General features: G+C 42.3%; 1 protein-coding gene across 1 annotated transcript; it reads left to right on the forward strand.

Moving 5' to 3' along the window:
- The first annotated feature begins 363 nt into the window (after positions 1 to 363).
- On the forward strand, positions 364 to 7,868 carry LOC126191482 (putative odorant-binding protein A10). Its single transcript, XM_049932365.1, has 2 exons — positions 364 to 593; positions 7,601 to 7,868. The coding sequence occupies exons 1-2, from the start codon at positions 401 to 403 to the stop codon at positions 7,792 to 7,794; spliced, it is 387 nt and encodes a 128-aa protein (XP_049788322.1). The 5' UTR covers positions 364 to 400; the 3' UTR covers positions 7,795 to 7,868.
- The last annotated feature ends 11,596 nt before the right edge of the window (positions 7,869 to 19,464 follow it).

The following is a 19,464-nucleotide window of genomic DNA, read 5'->3' on the forward strand; positions in this document are numbered from 1 at the left end:
AATCTAATATATTCCTATGTGAAAACAATTCATGTGATTTTTGTAACTCCTGTACATATAACATCTTTGTATGTAGGACATTATGTTTCCCTGTGTTTGCGACATTCAGTCGTCACCTGAAGATGGCCTAAGAAGCCGAAGCCAGTTCGTGACCATATAAATATAACCTGCAGAACATTATGAACCGTTTGTTTCCTTTTTTTAGTACAGTCGTTGGTACTGACGTAAGACGTAGCGCACAAAGCGCCGGCTTCCGAGAGGGGAAGCTCCGACGCTGAACTCGTTCCTCCTCCCGCCACGAGGCTCCTACGTCAGCCTGCCCCTTTGCTCTCCAGGCCAGCTGCTTGTCGTTCTTATAAAGGAGGCGCACGGCTGCTGGCCCCTGCAGACAGCCGTCACAATGGCGCATCGTCTCCTCGTGGCGATTGTGCTCGCCGTGTGTGCCGAGCAGGTGGCGGCCATCTTCCTCGCCCCAGAAGACCTCGACGTGGACAGCGCAATTAAGAGCGAAAAAGTCTTCCGAGACACCATGCGCTGCGTCTTTGGCGACGACGACTACAAGTACTGTGACTCTCACTCTGTCACCATAAAATGTAAGTTCAAAACATCAAGCGTTTCTTTCGACACTTTTCTGTCGTAGTAGGTAGTGTACATATGTCTGCACTTCAGCTTACAAAAACTATTGTTTACGATTAAAACATCCGCTACAGTTGTACGCCTCAAATTCAAGTACATCTATAAATTGTAGGTCGAAGCGTCCATGTCAGAGCCACACATGGATCCTGAGAATGAAAACCATATTGTGCCAGCGCAACAAGCTCCTTTCAACTCTAATATACACTTTTAGGTACAAAATCTGATGGGACATATACGGCAGATCTGTTGTCTTGTAAATCAGCTTTGACATCGACACTTCGACATACTACTTATGGATACAGTACCCCAGAAGATCCGCGAAACTTGGTAGTGTAAAGACTTCAGTCAATAAATAAGTGTACATCTGTAGTGGATGTTTTACTCATGAACATTACATATAATAGTTATGGATGTCCCACCAGTAAAATGAAAAAGCTATTGTTATGCTGTTATGATAAGCTATAGTGACTTCAGAAATGATGTGGATATGAACATGAAGCAGGTATTTTAGCACTCTGTAAAAGATGTAACTGATATCATATGGTGAACTGGCGTTCTTTTAATTTACTGGGTAACTATATTTAAATCATATTTATCGGTAAGTGAACCTACGAGGGCTATCCACAAAGTACATTATGTTTTGGAATTAAAAATAAATAAAGTATTGGAAATCTTTTTTACTATATACAGATGCAAGCCACACTTAAATACTACTTTTCTACATAGTTACCATTTAAATTAAGGCACTTATCGTAGCGATGGACGAGCTTGGAAATTCCTTCGTCGTAAAATTCGGACGCCTGCGCCTTCAACCACGTGGTTACCACTTCTTGAAGCTGTGCGTCGTCATCAAAATGCTGCATAGTCAACCACTTCTTCATTGCTGGGAATAAGTGGAAGTCGCTCGGTGCCAGGTCGGGACTGTACGGCGGATGAGGAAACAACTCCCACTTAAAAGATTCGAGAACTTCACGAGTGGCATTTGGCGTGTGGGCCTGGGCGTTGTCGTGAATCAGCAAGATCTTTGAGCCCAACTTTCCCCTGAGCTTGTTTTGTATTGCTCTTCTGAGGTTGTGCAGAGTTTGGCAATACCTTTGAGAGTTAATTGTAGTGCCTCTTTCCAGGAAATCCACAAAAATCACACCTTTTCTGTCCCAAAAGACAGTCGCCATCACCTTCCTTGCCGACATTGTCTGCATGCATTTCTTGGGTTTTTGGGGGAATTTGTGGGCCCCCATTGCATTGACTGCAATTGTGTCTCGCAGTTCACATGCTTAGCCCATGTTTCGTCACCAGTAACGATGCGATCGAGTAATGAGTCGCTATCTTTCTCGTAAGCGTCCAAAAACGTTAACGCTGCAGCCATTCGCTGATTTTTGTGAATCTCTGTCAAGATTTTTGGTATCCATCTTGCATAAAACTTGTGGTAACCAAGCTTTTCGGTAATGATTTCTTGCAACAAACTTCGTGAAATTTGTGGAAAACTCATAGAGAGTTCCGTTATTGTGAAATTACGGTTTTCACGGACCGCGGCATCGACATTTTCGACAAGTTCGGCAGTCACTATGCTGTGTCTTCCACTTCGCTCTTCGTCATGAACGTTAGTTCGGCCATTTTTAAATTTTATGACCCATTGACGCACTCCACCTTCAGTGATTATGTTGTCCCCATACACTTCACAAAGCTGCCGATAGATTTCTATCTGTGTACAGTTTTTTGCAGTCAGAAACCTTATTACAGCACGCACTTCACACTTCGCGGCATTTTCAATTAACGCTGACATTTCAAACTGTCACAGTAACTCAACGGAGTACAGCACGAACCTCTCACTAGCACGACAGGATGCCGACTGAGCGGCGGAATGCCATGACACCAAGATGGCCGCGCTAGCCCCGCCCCTAACGGACACAAACGAAAACGTAATGTACTTTGTGGGTAGCCTTCGTACTTAATGCAGTAACTTCACTGCTGAAGTAATGAAAGGAACAGCCAGCTAGACGGAGTATTACTTTGAGTTTGAGAAACAGTATATTTCACAAAGTTATGGCCCCCTTGAGAGTTTCAATAACTAAAGGTAAATTTCTGTAGATCAACTTGAAAACCTGAAAACCCAACTACAAAAGAACGAAAATATTTCTTGCTGCCTAAAGTTGGCTACAACATGCCAGGTCATAATTTGTTTATTTGGTTAGGTTATTTGGTACTACAACACATTCACATCGGAATAGTTTCGAAATTTCTCTTCTGTTTGAAACCGAGCTTAATGTATACGGCTCCCAGAATGTCTGTCTGCAAAGAAATGGCACTAACAGTTGACTATTCTGTACAAAAGCCACACACACAGCTCATAGACGTACATACTTCGTCGACGCACACTCGATTCAGTGATTAATTGACGCACATTTTTGTAAAGTAGTCGCAAGCGTTCTCTATTTTGATAGCTTTGTTCAAATTTATGCTTCATTTCTTTATTGTTACTAGATGAATCAAATGCAGGAAAGTGGACATGCATTTAATGCAGTCCTTCCTGAAGATTACATCGTTTTGTGAGATTTAGAACTACCGTAGTTTGAATACTCCTTGAAGGGAAAATCTGATTATGTAATAGGCTTGGACCAATGGAGGCTGGACGCTATTCAACGACATGCGTGTCCCTAACCTACCCGACATTGTTAATCCGAGAAAGGGGGTCTACACCATTAGGAGGAATCAGAAGTATGTGTCGTTCCTGGGTCTCCTCACACCGTTAATAGGTCAAGGCTAGCTTAAAGGCAAACCAAAAGTTTCCGTCGTCCAGCCAGCATTCGGGTCCGCGATCTCTCGGTTTCCAGGCACGTGCTTTACCGCTAGGCCACCAGGAATACACTCTTCTCTGTCGAGCAAGTGGGATTCGGCAGCTTTTTCAACAAGTGCATGGCTTGAAATGTAACGGGTCACAGTGCTTGCCTCAGTCGGTCCAGTCATCGCTTCTCTACTCTCTGGGAATTATTTTTGTATGTAAAAATGTCAAGCAGTTCAGGTTAAGTCATCTCAAAGGCCGGAGGGTGGGAAGAGCATTTTCCTTCAGTAGGAACACCTATAGCTGAGCACTGTAGTGTTCAAACCAACCTTAGTGTTGACAACAGATGATCCTTATATCATAGAGCCATGTGATTTCACAAACTCCAGACAAATATTGGGCCGGCAGTGAGCGTAGGGGTATGGAGCGGAGCGTGCTGGTCGTTTTATTGGGCACAATTCAAGTCATCATTATTTACACATGTTGTTGAGGCGATCTAATGTTATAATTTATAATACTAGAAGCCGAGGTCGCTTGATGTGAAATAGTTTACTTCATGACCAGTTTCGACAGGAGCTAGCTCTCATCCTCAGATTATCGGATCTTCCAGAAATATAATTACACACCAGTCTCAGTAAGTCGACGAGACTGATGTGTAATTATATTTCTGGGAGATCCGAGAATCTGAGGATGAGAGCTAGGTACTGTCGAATCTGGTCATGAAGTAAAGTATTTCAAATCAATCGACCTTGGTTTCTAATTTTATAAATTTAATCATCTAGTGATAATGACACATTAAGCATATTACATTTCATGGTATGAGCGATTTCACAATCGTCGGTCATAACAGAGTTTTATAGCCATCTGTGTATCCATCAGATTTGGCAACAAAGAAAATACACTTTCTCCTTGCAAATCACTAAAAGCATTTAAAAGTTAGCCCTCCACTTCTTTTAAAATCACTCTTGAACACACAACTCGAAAACCATACATAATAACCATATATCAATTGGCTTTTGTACTTATGGATCCTACACGTAGTCTTAGTGCAAGAAGTAGACTAAACTTTAATACGTATAACGGTGGCAGCGTTAGATCGATAGTTCCCACATATCTCCCTCGATCTGTTATACAATCTCTGCACTACAAGCGCAGTAATTATCGAAAGCTAATTAAGTGGTGGCAACCTTCATAAATAAACTTTCAATCAAACATCACATTCCTTTACATCACTGAAAAGACACACAGCTACAACATCAATAGGAAAATCCAAACTTAATAAACATTTTTAAACAGGGGGCGAACGAAGAATAATATTGACATCCAAAAAAAGCCTGTAACTTATACTAGAGACAAATACACTAACGTTCAGAACCAAACCTAATACGATCTCATGCTAGGAGTCAACATTAGACCCTCTCAACCGATGACAAACAGGACGGAAGTGACAACTAAAAATGACAGCGTCATAATAAACCACAACAGGAACTTAGAACAACGATGCCTGTACACCGATCAACAACAATGTCTGCCAAACAATGTCGCTCAAACACTGATGAACCACACTCTATGTACACTTCACACTGCAATACTACTCCACAGCAGTACAGAAGAAAACAGAGTAACAGCCTCTTCCAGAACAGAATGCACGGTGAAGCAAGGCAAATAGACAAAAACTTCAAATTCAGCCGTTCGTTGTCGCCGAGCGGTTCTAGGCGCTTCAGTTTGGAACCGCGCTACCACTACAGTCGCAGGTTAGAATCCTGCCTCGGGAATGGATGTGTGTGATGTCCTTAGGTTAGTTAGGTTTAAGTAGTTCTAAGTTCTAGGATACTGATGACCTCAGATGTTAAGTCCCATAGTGCTCAGAGCCATTTGAACCATTTGAACTTCAAATTCCACACTGCTGTACCATCCCACAGCAGCAAAGAGAAAAACAGAGTAAATAGCCTTAGTCAGAATAGGGTGCACAGTGAATCAAGGCGAACAGACAACAACTTCAAATCCAGCCACACTGGCGTGGCGGTTATTTATCCTCTTGCAAGCTCAACTGAGAATCACACTAGCACAATTCTGGCACTTTTGGACCCATCCTTATCGGAAAGTAATAGGAATAACATCCATCAGCGCGCCGTGGTCCATACACGGCAGTGTGAAAGGGAAACAGACAGCCAGCCGGCAGTCATTGCCTGTAGCTCGATACTGCCCGCATCACACACTGGTCGCATCTTCATGACAGAGGACCCACTCCAGCAGATTAGAGATGGGAAAACTGTTCTTTTCAGAGATCGGATCAGAACTGTTCACTCCCTGAAATGAACTAGCTCTTTTTCCATGACTCACAACTCATTCACAATAGAAAATAAATGGAAGGCACATTGCCCTTTAAACTTGGTTTATTCCAGTGCTATACCTGTATTTTGATCTTAATTGATTCTATTTTGAAGTAACACAGATAACGAGTAAGAATTTTGTATTGTTTATTGAAATTTCTATGATATGACAAAGTTTTTGATTATTAATTTATTTTGCACTATCGTGGTTTTTTGGGTGATCGGAAAACGTTGCAACTTGAGATTTACATTAACAATGTATTTGGCTATAATGTATTAAAATTTCATTAACCTCGTACAAATACATCACAAGCCATATATTTTTAAAGTGAACATTTCCTTCCGAAGACGCCTAAAATCGCAAAATCCGTACTACAATAAGAAAAAAATATATAAATTTGACTGTCAGACCAAAGTGCTGCATATAGCCTTACGCAGAATAAAACAAGGAAAATATTGGTGTATCACATTTTGCGATACGTTTATCGGTTCGCTCGTAATTGAAGCGTAAATTCGAGTGTCCATAATAAAAAATCCTATAGTAAGAGGAGTCGTCAGGAACCTCATCTGATCGGTTTAAACAAATAAACATAAAATAAAAACAAATGATGTATACATAACATAATTATGTAATATACATACCAGTATTACTACGAAGAACAATATCCAGTATAGACAAACCCCGATGCAGAGGCGCTAAGTCAAGCAGGTCGAGCCATGAGCTGTATTACTGCGTGAACTAAGACCACAGAGACCAGAGTGACGACACCTGAGTTGCTTTGCTTAACGCTCTGGTTAGAGTTGAGAACGGTGGGGTGAGCATTGAGCGGGCGAGTTCTGAGTGTGGGGGGGAGCGGTGAACGGCCACCAGTCACCCTCTCCGAGACAAATCGTCCGTTCTCTTGCGAGCAGGTTGTTGCAAGTAGTTCTTATGTTCTCCGCTAGGAGGCTCTCTGTTCTGTTGCTCGCGTCAACTGCCCAGAGGGCAGGACGTGTGACTGAAACGATCACCGACGGAGTGCGATGCTAAGTTAAGGTGCGCCAGACAGAGGAAGCACAGAGACGGCACGGCATATGTGAAACACAAAATCCAATGGAGCACTGCACAATGCAGGCAGCCAAAGCAGAAGCAGGGCAGAGGCAGGCGCTGGCTGTGTTGTGTGGCACGCAGTGTGCTCTGACCAGCAGAGGCCCCGCTGATCTGCTCCGACTCTCTGTCTCTCTCTCTCTCTCTCTCTCTCTCTCTCTCTCTCTCTCTCTGCTGTGGGAAACGTTTGGAGCTACCGTTCTTTTTTTCTGAATCACTGATTGTTCACTCCTTTGAAAGATTCAACTCTGTGAATCAGTTCAGGAGCGGATCCCCCATCTCTACAGCAGATACTCTGTTCTTTCCTCGTCCGAGGCTAGACTGTTCGAAGATCCACACCAGCCAACGACTCTTCGACTTCGTCCTTGGCTACAGATAATACAGATAACACCAGCTAATACAGCACTTACAGCAAGTCTTCTCTGACATCGGTAGACAGATAATATGTTGCTCTCTGTAGTATCTTAGAAATACGTACTTACAGACTATTTTGTGACAAAGTAAATTCTATTACAGTAGATCGATTAGCGTTGGACTGAACACAGCTCAAGTAAATTCTTTTATGTGGTTCAGAATTACTTTTTTTCAGCTATAGTCAGCTACTGCATTTGACAACTTCAAGGCTGGGATGTCACGTGAGTGAGATTACAGCCCAGTGCAGTCCAACCGCAATGACGAACTTACTGGAAACGCAATAGATATTTTTTATATGCTTACATGTTTACGTAAGAGTCATGCGCTGTTAACGCTCTTTAATTTTTGCAGATACCATTTGGAATTTGGTGCAGGAAGGGTGCAACAGCTGCACGGACGAAGATCTGAAGGTGTTCAGGTTCATGGCCTACATTTCCAACAATAAACCGAAGGAGTGGCAGCAGGTCCTGGACGTTTTCGATCCACAGGGCGAATTCAAGAAGAAGAATGGCGCCCAGTGGAAACAATATGGCATCGTTGTGTAAGTGCGTGGCAGAACAAACTTTTGTAAATGAAAGCTGTTTCCTTGTGTACGACAATAAAAGAGCTGTTTACCCTATTCCCTTTTTTGAATGATAGTCTTGATAATCCTCGCTCCAAATGGGTTATCCCTATTTGTAGAATTAGGGGTCTTGACATGTCTCCATATACAGAAGCAACACATAGCAGCTGCAGCGTATGGAAGCCACACTTGGATAATAGCAAAGAAGGACACACCAAGAATCTGGAGTGCGGAAATGTGATGTCTCAGAGATGTCGCACGATAAATAAGACCAAGTCGAAAGCGAAATACAGAAATAAGAATAAAATTAGGATTTTGATCGTTACCTGACATTGTCAGCTATATTGGAGGTGATCTCAGAATATAAACACAGTTATTGTTTTCACAGAAGTTTATTAGCCAAAAATACATAATCATTAAATCGCCATCTTCAGATCATTTGTGCAAAAAAAATTGTAGAACATATCCATTTTGTCGACTGTTTACAATAATTTGACACAACTGTGATGAACACACACATAAAAAAAGTTTTCATCACTCCGGTTCCCAGAACTTCTGAAGATAGACGTTGACTGTGGATATTGTATCACAGGCACAGTTATCACCGACACAGTCCCTTTGACTGTTCAGAGATGTCACTAAATCCGTCTAAAGATGTAAACAACCATGCATGAGTAGCGCCTATTAGACGGAGGGAGTCAGACAGCCAATCAGTTTCAGTCATTCCACCAGGCAGGAGGTACACGACTCGTGTTGCCTGTAGTTCAACCATGCCCAGACTGACAACACCGCTGTTCGATCGCGTCCGTATTATTACTTTGTGCAAGGCAGGCGTTTCAAAAGGGAAGTGTCCAGGCGTCTAGGAGTGAACCAAAGCGATGTTGTTCGGACATGGAGGAGATACAGAAACACAGGAACTGTCGATGACATGCCTCATTCAGGCCGCACGAGGGCTAGTACTACTGTGGATGATCGCTACCTACGGATTATGGCTGGGAAGAACCTTGACAGCAAGCCACCATGTTGAGTATTGCTTTTCGTGCAGCCACAGGACGGACGTCGTGTAACGACTGAAACCGTGCGCAACAGGCTGCATGCTGCGCAACTTCACTCCAGACGTCCATGGCGAGATCCATCTTTGCAACCACGACACCATGCAGTGCGGTACAGATAGGCCCAACAACACGCCGAATGGACCGCTCAGGATAGCTATCACGTTCTCTTCACCGATGAGTGTTGCATATGCCGTCAACCAGACAATCATCGGAGATGTGTTTGGAGGCAACCCGGTCAGGCTCAACGCCTTAGACACACTGACCAGCGAGTGCAACAAGGCGGAGGTTCCCTACTGTTTTGGGGTGGCATTATGTGGGGGTCGACGTACGCCGCTGGTGGTCATGGAAAGCGCCGTAACGGCTGTACGATACGTGAATGACTTCCTCCGACTGATAGTGCAACCATATCGGCAGCATCTTAGCGAGGCATTCGTCTTCGTGGACGACAATTCGCGCCCCCATCTTGTGGAAGACTTCCTTCAGGATAACAACATAAGAAAAAAGTTTCAAATGGCTCTGAGCACTATGGGACTTAACTGCTGAGGTCATCAGTCCTCATCAGTCCCCTAGAACTTAGAACTACTTAAACCTAAGTAACCTAAAGACATCACAGACATCCATACCCGAGGCAGGATTCGAACCTGCGACCGTAGCGGTCGCACGGTTCAGGACTGTAGCGCCTAGAGCTGCTCGGCCACTCCGGCCGGCGATAACGACATCGCTCGACTAGAGTGACCAGCATGTTCTCCAGACAGGAACCCTATCCGACATGCCTGGGAAAGATTGAAAAGAGCTGTTTATGGACGACGTGATCCACCAACCACTCTGAGGGATCTACGCCAAATTGCCGCTGAGGAGTGAGACAATCTGGACCAGTAGTGCCCTGATGAACTTGTGGATAGTATGCCACGACGAATACAGGAATGCATCAATGCCAGAGGACGTGCTACTGGGTATTAGAGGTACTGGTGTATACAGCAATCTGGACCACATCCTCTGTAGGTATCGCTGTATGGTGGTACAACAAGCAATGTGTGGTTTTCATGACCGATAAAAAGGGCTGAAACGATGTGTATGTTGATCTCTATTCCTATTTTTTGTACAGGTTCCTGCCGACCCGAATGGCCGAGCGGTTCCAGGCGCTACAGTATGGAACCGCGCGACCGCTATGGTCGCAGGTTCGAATCCTGCCTCGGGCATGGATGTGTGTGATTTCCTTAGGTTAGTTAGATTTAAGTAGTTCTAAGTTTTAGGGGACTGATGTCCTCAGAAGTTAAGTCCCATAGTGCTCAGAGTCATTTGAACCATTTTGTACAGGTTTCGGAACTCTCGGAACCGAGATGATGCAAAACTTTTCTTGATGTTTGTATATGAAGATACAATTATAGGAAATTCTGCTATCGCTGTGTATTGTGATTAATATCTTTAGATAAAAAATGAATAAATGTGATGATGAAGAGCGAAATGAAAAGAGCACAGCAGTAGGAAGGAGAATGACAAAGAAAAATACTATGTAATTACAAACCAAGAGGACAAAGAAACACAGCGAGATCAAAACTAAATGGAAGATGATGATTACGATGATGGTGATGATGAAGATTGTGATGATGACGATGATTAAGATGAGTTTTCCTGGGATAAAGTCTTGCTACTGTCAAAGTACGAAGGCGTACTGAAAAGTAACGCTTCAGAATTTTTATGGGAAAAACTCTTAAGGCTTTTTAAATAATACAAATATATTAATATGCCACATCTTTATTCTTCATATCTACATATTTATTTCTGAACATGGTCATCCTGGTGACGAACACATTTCGCGCAACGAGAGAGAACTTTGTAGTAACTGTTACGATAGAATGTTTGATTTTGCTGTTGGAGCCAAAACCTCACCTCTATTTGCACCGCTTCATCACGGCCAATGCGAAGTTCTCGAAAGTCTTCTTTAAGTTTTGGAAACGGATGAAAATGGGATGGGGCCTTGTCGGGACTTTATCGATGACAGTGAATCTATGGAGTCTGTTTGTTGCAGACGGCGCAGCGTTCGTGTTTGATTTGACATTGTCATACTGAAGGAGAGGTTGTTCTATGTACGGACGAACTCTTCGAATTCGAAACTCGATTACAGAACGCTGTTTTTCACACACCGACACAGTTACTTTGCACACCACCATGTTACACGCTACGGTTCGAAGCCCCCTGGCGGCAGAGGACTGAAAATATGTAGATATTAAGAATAAAATTGTAGAGTATTAATAAGATTTGTTTTATTTAAAAACATAAAAATTCTGAGGGATTATTATTCAGCACGACCTCATATGTTACACCTTACTTTCCGTCTTCACGCTTTTTCAGAATGTGTATCAGGAAATGAGACAATTACGAGGTTTATGTAGAAAGAAATGACTAAAAACATATATTACTTCTGAAACAAAATATTTCCGAATCTATCTACAGTGTCCATACGCTGCACGATCTTTTTGTTTCTAGCAATTTATAAGTTGCTTTTCTTATTTCTCAAGGACTGAAAATGATGCCTTATCAAACATAGCATCGTCTACAAAAGGATTTTTATCCAGATATTGTTCTTATTGTGGGTATCCCAAGTATGAGACTGTAAATCAGAGGTTCTAAACCTTTTCCGGTTGACTGTTCCGTTTTCAAGGAATCAAATTACTCGACCCCCTCACCCCTCAACTCACAGAAAGAAAATCAGCCTAACCTCGATCTATTATTACAGAACACAAAATTTGCCAACTAGCTTTGATCATAGTACACTTTCCGAAGAATAATTCGATGGCCACAGTCTTTATCCAAGAATACTGGATCTCAGAGGTTTGGAAAGATACAGAAAGAGGAAATGGAAGATTAAACTGTGAACTGTCGTGAGCTATGCTCAAATTAGTGAATTTGTAAGAACACTGCTCTAAACAAGTAGGGATCTGTGTTCAAATTCCGGCTGACTTACAATTTTCCTCTTGCAGTTAATGTTTAATTCTTGATTAGAACTGAAAAAAGAAAGTATTTTTCAAAATACTTTATTAAAATATGTCAACAATATCAGTGTCATTCTCAAAGGTAGCTTACCAATATATACTTAAAAATTTTACAATGTTCTAGTGAGAGGGCTGAACTGGGAGTAGTAACACCAATTTTGCAGTATTTGTTGTCGAGTTTGTATTCAGCAGTGTTAAACCAACAGCCTGTTTCTGTTCTCGTAACTAACTTACTAGCCACTCTAACTGCAGCCCATAAAGCCGGATACAGCATAGGAGTTTGCCTTTGATGTCAGAATTCTTTATATCCATTTTTTAAACTTCAATTTTAACTCTTGATTTGTGGAAAGTTCTATCAGTTCTTCCTGCAAGCACAGTGCTGATGTTTGTAGGTCAGAGAATATTCCACAACGAATGGTCTTTGTTTTCGAAAAAAGTAACATCTGTATCAAAGAGGTTATAAAATCTTTTCAAACAGGTACTCTTCGACAGTCAACGAACTTCTGTGTGCAGTAACAGAAGATTGAAATCTTCGTCGTTTTTATCACATAGCTTCTAAAGCAGTCTAACTCTGAGTGCACTTCTTCTGATCTTGTTAACCGCAATAATTACATGCTGTAAAGAGCTATGAAGACTATCGCTAAGGTTTTTTGCTACCAAATTTTCTCTATGAATAACACAAAGTACATCTTCTGTGCTTGGAACAGCCTTTTTTAAGTATGAAATTATCCCACGGGACCGTCGTACCATTGCTGGACACATCCGTAGCATCTGACAGTATTTTAAACAGGTGTATCTTTTTCTTTAAAATGGTGTTCCAGTACACCAAATACAGAGTTTCTCTATAGAATCGGTTTTTAATTTTCTGGTTAATAATAGATCTTGACAATTTTTTCTTCTTTTATGAAACCAACGTAAGCAACAAGTAAACAATCTTTATTTGATAACATCGATTCATCGACCTGCATAGAAAACTCAGTAGTCTTCGGAAAATTTGTTAGAGAGGTTCGATGTCCTCAGACATTTAATCAACTGATCTCTGTACAGTCCCATTGCTCACTGGGACTTTCTTAATGAGATCGGATGGCAGTTGCTTCCAGTGATCATGTGCTACAGCACACTGTAAATATGGCATTAAATCCTGTCATTTTTGTTCGAATGTGAGCCGGAAACCGCATTAAATGTACACCATTTCTACTATTATGCAAATAAAATGGACGAGAACGTTTGTATTGTTCTCTCTACGACAGCTAGAAACTAGTGTCAAGTGCTGAAATGGTCAGCTGTGTACAGTCAACTCAGTGAACGGACAAAGCTGTCTGTTTTCGTTTGTGTATGCCTTTACGTGACATCATCCCTTCCGTCACTGTTGGTGCTACGTTGCACTCAGCACCAGGCTAGCATTTTTCTTCGAAAGTGCATGTAAAGTATTGTACAAGCAACTTGAATTACGTAGATGATTGCCGAAGAGGCCCTTTTCCAGTAAATCTTTGGAGGAGAAAGTCAGTAGAAGCAGGTAGATGCCCCTTTCAGGTTTCTAGGATATTTCGCCAGAGTTGTCCGTAAGAAATGGCAAAGCGCTCTCTAAGATTTACATGCAGAAGATGAGGGATTTTTGAGGAACTGCTGACATCTCGGTGCCGTGGCACAGTGGTCAAGCACACCAACTGCCAATTCGTCAGCTCAGGCTCAATTCCCACTCCTCTTAACTTTTTAAAAAAAATTTATTCCTCGCAATAGTAACCTGTTGATTATAAAATTAAAATATGTTCAAACAGTTCAATTTATACACATAAAATTAATGTATTCAATTTGGTTATGACAACTACCTTTGTAAGACAAAGTCTGATGGTAAAAAATGGGACTGTATGAGGAAATTTAGTATGAAAATGAGTGAAAAGACTTGGATACGTAAGTGTAATGTTCACAATGCACTTTTTTGCTTTGCATGTGTGTGTGTGTGTGTGTGTGTGTGTGTGTGTGTGTGTGTGTGTGTGTGTGTGTGTGTGGCGGGGAGGGGTGAGGGGAGGGGGGTGGAGTGAAAGATCTAAGATATTTTCAAGCATTAATAAAAAGTGTAGCGGAAAGCTATTGTTGCAACAATATGGAGCTGCACCTATCGTGACAACATACTGAAACATAATCTGTATATTTTTGTAACATTGTAGCACAGTGGTAAAATTTGGAATGAGCTGCCAGTTTTAGATAGTGGCTAGCGCAGCACAGTTTCCAAAACCTCACTAAAGCTAACTGTATTAATTGTTCTCCAAGAGTGGGGAATTTTCCAGATTTCGCAATAAGTAATGCAATTTTATAAGTGCCGCCCCAGAAATATTATATAAATTTTGACGTTTTGAATGTTGTTCTTTGAGACTCTGAAAGCAAGACAGATTTTTTTATATTTCTTTTCAGGATGTATTTTTGTCGGACGTTCTAATCTGGAAGGATTCATTACTTCGTTTCAGAATACACTCTGGCACATCCGACACACTGGTAATGTCTTGTTTAGCAGCGACTGATTAAAGCCGTATTTCAAATATTCGATGCTGTATTGTCTACATTTTTTCTTTGGTTCAGACAAGGGTCTACCTGTAAAAATAAAAATAATAGAAAACTTACTTTAGCCACCATGACACGTATTGTCACTATATTAAATAAATGATTATATGATTATTATGTAAATACACTCCTGGAAATTGAAATAAGAACACCGTGAATTCATTGTCCCAGGAAGGGGAAACTTTATTGACACATTCCTGGGGTCAGATACATCACATGATCACACTGACAGAACCACAGGCACATAGACACAGGCAACAGAGCATGCACAATGTCGGCACTAGTACAGTGTATATCCACCTTTCGCAGCAATGCAGGCTGCTATTCTCCCATGGAGACGATCGTAGAGATGCTGGATGGAGTCCTGTGGAACGGCTTGCCATGCTATTTCCACCTGGCGCCTCAGTTGGACCAGCGTTCGTGCTGGACGTGCAGACCGCGTGAGACGACGCTTCATCCAGTCCCAAACATGCTCAATGGGGGACAGATCCGGAGATCTTGCTGGCAAGGGTAGTTGACTTACACCTTCTAGAGCACGTTGGGTGGCACGGGATACATGCGGAGGTGCATTGTCCTGTTGGAACAGCAAGTTCCCTTGCCGGTCTAGGAATGGTAGAACGATGGGTTCGATGACGGTTTGGATGTACCGTGCACTATTCAGTGTCCCCTCGACGATCACCAGTGGTGTACGGCCAGTGTAGGAGATCGCTCCCCACACCATGATGCCGGGTGTTGGCCCTGTGTGCCTCGGTCGTATGCAGTCCTGATTGTGGCGCTCACCTGCACGGCGCCAAACACGCATACGACCATCACTGGCACCAAGGCAGAAGCGACTCTCATCGCTGAAGACGACACGTCTCCATTCGTCCCTCCATTCACGCCTGTCGCGACACCACTGGAGGCGGGCTGCACGATGTTGGGGCGTGAGCGGAAGACGGCCTAACGGTGTGCGGGACCGTAGCCCAGCTTCATGGAGACGGTTGCGAATGGTCCTCGCCGATACCCCAGGAGCAACAGTGTCCCTAATTTGCTGGGAAGTGGCGGTGCGGTCCCCTACGGCACTGCGTAGGATCCTACGGTCTTGGCGTGCATCCGTGCGTCGCTGCGGTCCGGTCCCAGGTGGACGGGCACGTGCACCTTCCGCCGACCACTGGCGACAACATCGATGTACTGTGGAGACCTCACGCCCCAGGTGTTGAGCAATTCGGCGGTACGTCCACCCGGCCCCCCGCATGCCCACTATACGCCCTCGCTCAAAGTCCGTCAACTGCACATACGGTTCACGTCCACGCTGTCGCGGCATGCTACCAGTGTTAAAGACTGCGATGGAGCTCCGTATGCCACGGCAAACTGGCTGACACTGACGGCGGCGGTGCACAAATGCTGCGCAGCTAGCGCCATTCGACGGCCAACACTGCGGTTCCTGGTGTGTCCGCTGTGCCGTGTGTGTGATCATTGCTTGTACAGCCCTCTCGCAGTGTCCGGAGCAAGTATGGTGGGTCTGTCACACCGGTGTCAATGTGTTCTTTTTTCCATTTCCAGGAGTGTACAAATTAAATTTTGTTTTTTGTTGTTCTCAGAGTGTGTAACACGGATATAACACAACAAAAAACTGCAGTTTAACTGAAGGTAATATTTCCCGTATGTGTTTTTTACATTTATTCTCTGTTATAACTCACCTAAATCTATGTCTCTCCTAAATCTATATCTCTCGTCTCGGGCTGCAAAATTTTACAAAAATGTTCGGCGGTGTCTTAGTGTACTTGTAGCCTACGATATTTATAATTTTTGCCTCTAATCTTTTTGCCTCTCAAGTTTGTATAACGATGACTGCTAACAACGTTTAGCGATGTAAAACAGAGTGGGGAGCAGAAAATACCAGTCAACAATAACGGATTGTTTCCTAGCTATTACCGTGTTATGAAAGAAATATACCGATTTTCAGCTCCACGCTTCCCAAAGTTCCATTTAGATAAACTATACTTCAAAATACATCTCTTTAAAAACAGGTGCTGATTGCGACGAATAGGATTTCAGAAACTTAGGCACTTAATACAAGAAAGCAATGACAGTATAGAAAACTCGACAAAATCGCGATAAATAATTTGCAGTGATGTCCTTACGACCCTTTGGTATTGACAGTTCATACGATAAACCAACAACTGGGCCCTAAAAGTGCCGCAAGAAAAATAACTGAATTTATATAAGATGGAATACTTCCTTAAGTTATGGATCGAGTGTTTGTTTGTATCAATTTTTTAAAATTTTTATAGCGATTAAATGGACGATACCCAAGTCTGCAATTTTCGAAATGCAGGTAAGTAGTATTTTAATATTTTTCTGTTATTACATATATTTCATTACGTAGAACGTGGAATACTTTATTCTTTGTCTGAAAGCCTAACAAATATAAAATTATAATCCGCATAAATATTTATTCAGCTGCCTTGCTGCATATTACCAGTGTCAGTTGTCAGAAGAAATAGTAAACATATAACCCTATAAAATATGTGAACTTACATCTGTGGTAAACAGTAACTGCAGCAGAAACATATTTTTTTAAAAAAACTGTCCACGTAAGTAATCCTTTATATGTATTGTGTAGATGTTCACAGTTGCTCTGTAGGATCCTCGAAAAACTCTCGTGTGAACCGAGAGCCTCACAAATTCAGAGTATTGTAAATTTTTATGAACTATTGAAAACACGGATACCTTCGCTGTTCTGCACTTACGTTAATCTTTGTACGAACCACTGCAGACTGGTATTACGTAATCTTTGTTGATACGGCCGCAACATTCGCACATTATCGCGCCCAATGTTCTGAATGCACGTTCTACTGCACGCTTACTGCGCACGGCGAAATAGAAGCCGTACCGAACGCAGAAGAAAAGACATGTCACATAAAAAGACAGCTAAGTAAGCTAACGCATACTCCTTGTCAAAAATATGTAAGGCTGAAAGCCATACTTACATGCAGACTAATTTTGCTTGGAAGTAATTTAGGACTTTTTTTTTTTTTTTAAAAATCGTTTAATAATTTTTGATGTTACTATACCTTTCAACCGGGGGGGGGGGGGGCGGGGGGGGAGGGGCGGGGGTTGCGAGTATTGCCCATGGGGCGGCGTGTGATCGTCAGCGCCTCCTATATTAGCATTGGACAAAATTGCTCTCCCAGACCTCATCATCGCCCACCGGTGGGCAGTACCGCTCGTGTTGAGAACCGCTGCTGTAAATCAACAAGCCAATATTATCCATGGTACCTGCATCAACAATCCATCCGTACCTACTTCAGGTAGCGACAATCAACTGCTGCGCTGTAATGGCCAGTCCATTTACTACGTATTTCGTGCGTTAATAAGATACCGCGCAAATTTTCCGAGTGCTTTCTCAGCTTTATTCGCACCACATCGTCAACCACATTCTCATCTACAAAAATATTTGCATGTAGATATTCCATCAGTTTTGAAAGTAAGTGTAAGATGCTTGTCTTTAATGAATACCAGGTGTCTCCTACGATGTGTGCACATGGGCGTTATCACGTAGTAAAAAATTTCGTCAGCAACACTTCCCAAGAATAATTCTTGCAACGTCATCTTCAGAACATTGTTTAGTAAATCCACTGATGGTTAAACTGTATTGCTTCGTAACTTCAGTCCCACCGACGAGTTGATGACACCTACTTTAGTCTTGTCATATACAGTAACATATATTGTCGTTCTTCCTTGCAGCGTACACTTCTCTTCTGTGTTTTACGTGACACAATAAAGTGGTTGGCCCTAATCGTACGTCTGTGCTCACCCATCCTCCCATTAGTTTACTTCTTTGTGGTCCTTCGCGTTTTGTTGTTGATCCAGTTATCTTCGAAAGGTGCAACATCACTATTCTCCTTCTAACATCCATAAGCGACAGCTTCTCATTTAGGTTAGCAATTTTATATGCACCATGTGTTTACCACGCAGACAAATCTAGTTGTGTAAAGTAATACTCCTTGTGCAGTAGATCAACGACACCAAAATGGGCATAGTATTCAATAAGATGTGCCATTGAAAGAGATATATCCTTTTTCATTACTCGTGGGTATCTTTTAGTGCAACTCAAAGAAGTAACGGTACTGTAATTCGTAGCTACAGATTCTGGATTTCTTTTTGTCCTTCCATTTCGCTACCAAAACTCCGTTACATCTGCCAAACATGGAGTTGTAGAATCGTCGTTTACTTTCTTTCGCGAATTCCATTAGCTCACATGTTATTGTGGATGACTCACCACTTTCCACCCTATGTTGTAACAACTTTTTTATGTTAAGATTCTCAGGAAAACACAATCAAATAACATTTTAAAAATATATATTTAAATACTACTGAGATCGAAAAGGTCAAAATATAGTATAATGAACTCGAATATGCAGTATACAGGGTGAGTCACCTAACATTACCGCTGGATATATTTCGTAAACCACATCAAATACTGACGAATCGATTCCACAGTTCGAACGTGAGGAGAGGGGCTAGTGTAATTGGTTAATACAAACCATTAAAAAATGCACGGAAGTATGTTTTTTAACACAAACCTACGTCTTTTTAAATGGAACCCCGTTAGTTTTGTTAGCACATCTGAACATATAAACAAATACGTAATCAATGCCGTTTGTTGCATTGTAACATGTTAATTACATCCGGAGATATTGTAACCTAAAGTTGACGCTTGAGTACCACTCCTCCACTGTTCGATCGTGTGTATCGGAGAGCACCGAATTACGTAGGGATCCAAACGGAACGGTGATGGACCTTAGGTACAGAAGAGACTGGAACAGCTCATTACGTCCACATGCTAACACCTTTTTATCGGTCTTTTTCACTGACGCACATGTACATTACCATGAGGGGTGAAGTACACGTACACACGTGGTTTCCGTTTTCAATTACGGAGTGGAATAGAGTGTGTCCCGACATGTCAGGCCAATAGATGTTCAATGTGGTGGCCATCATTTGCTGCACACAATTGCAATCTCTGGCGTAATGAATGTCGTACACGCCGCAGTACATCTG

This window comes from Schistocerca cancellata, chromosome 6 (genome assembly GCF_023864275.1).
Source record: "Schistocerca cancellata isolate TAMUIC-IGC-003103 chromosome 6, iqSchCanc2.1, whole genome shotgun sequence".
Classification (NCBI taxonomy): Eukaryota; Metazoa; Arthropoda; class Insecta; order Orthoptera; family Acrididae; genus Schistocerca; species Schistocerca cancellata.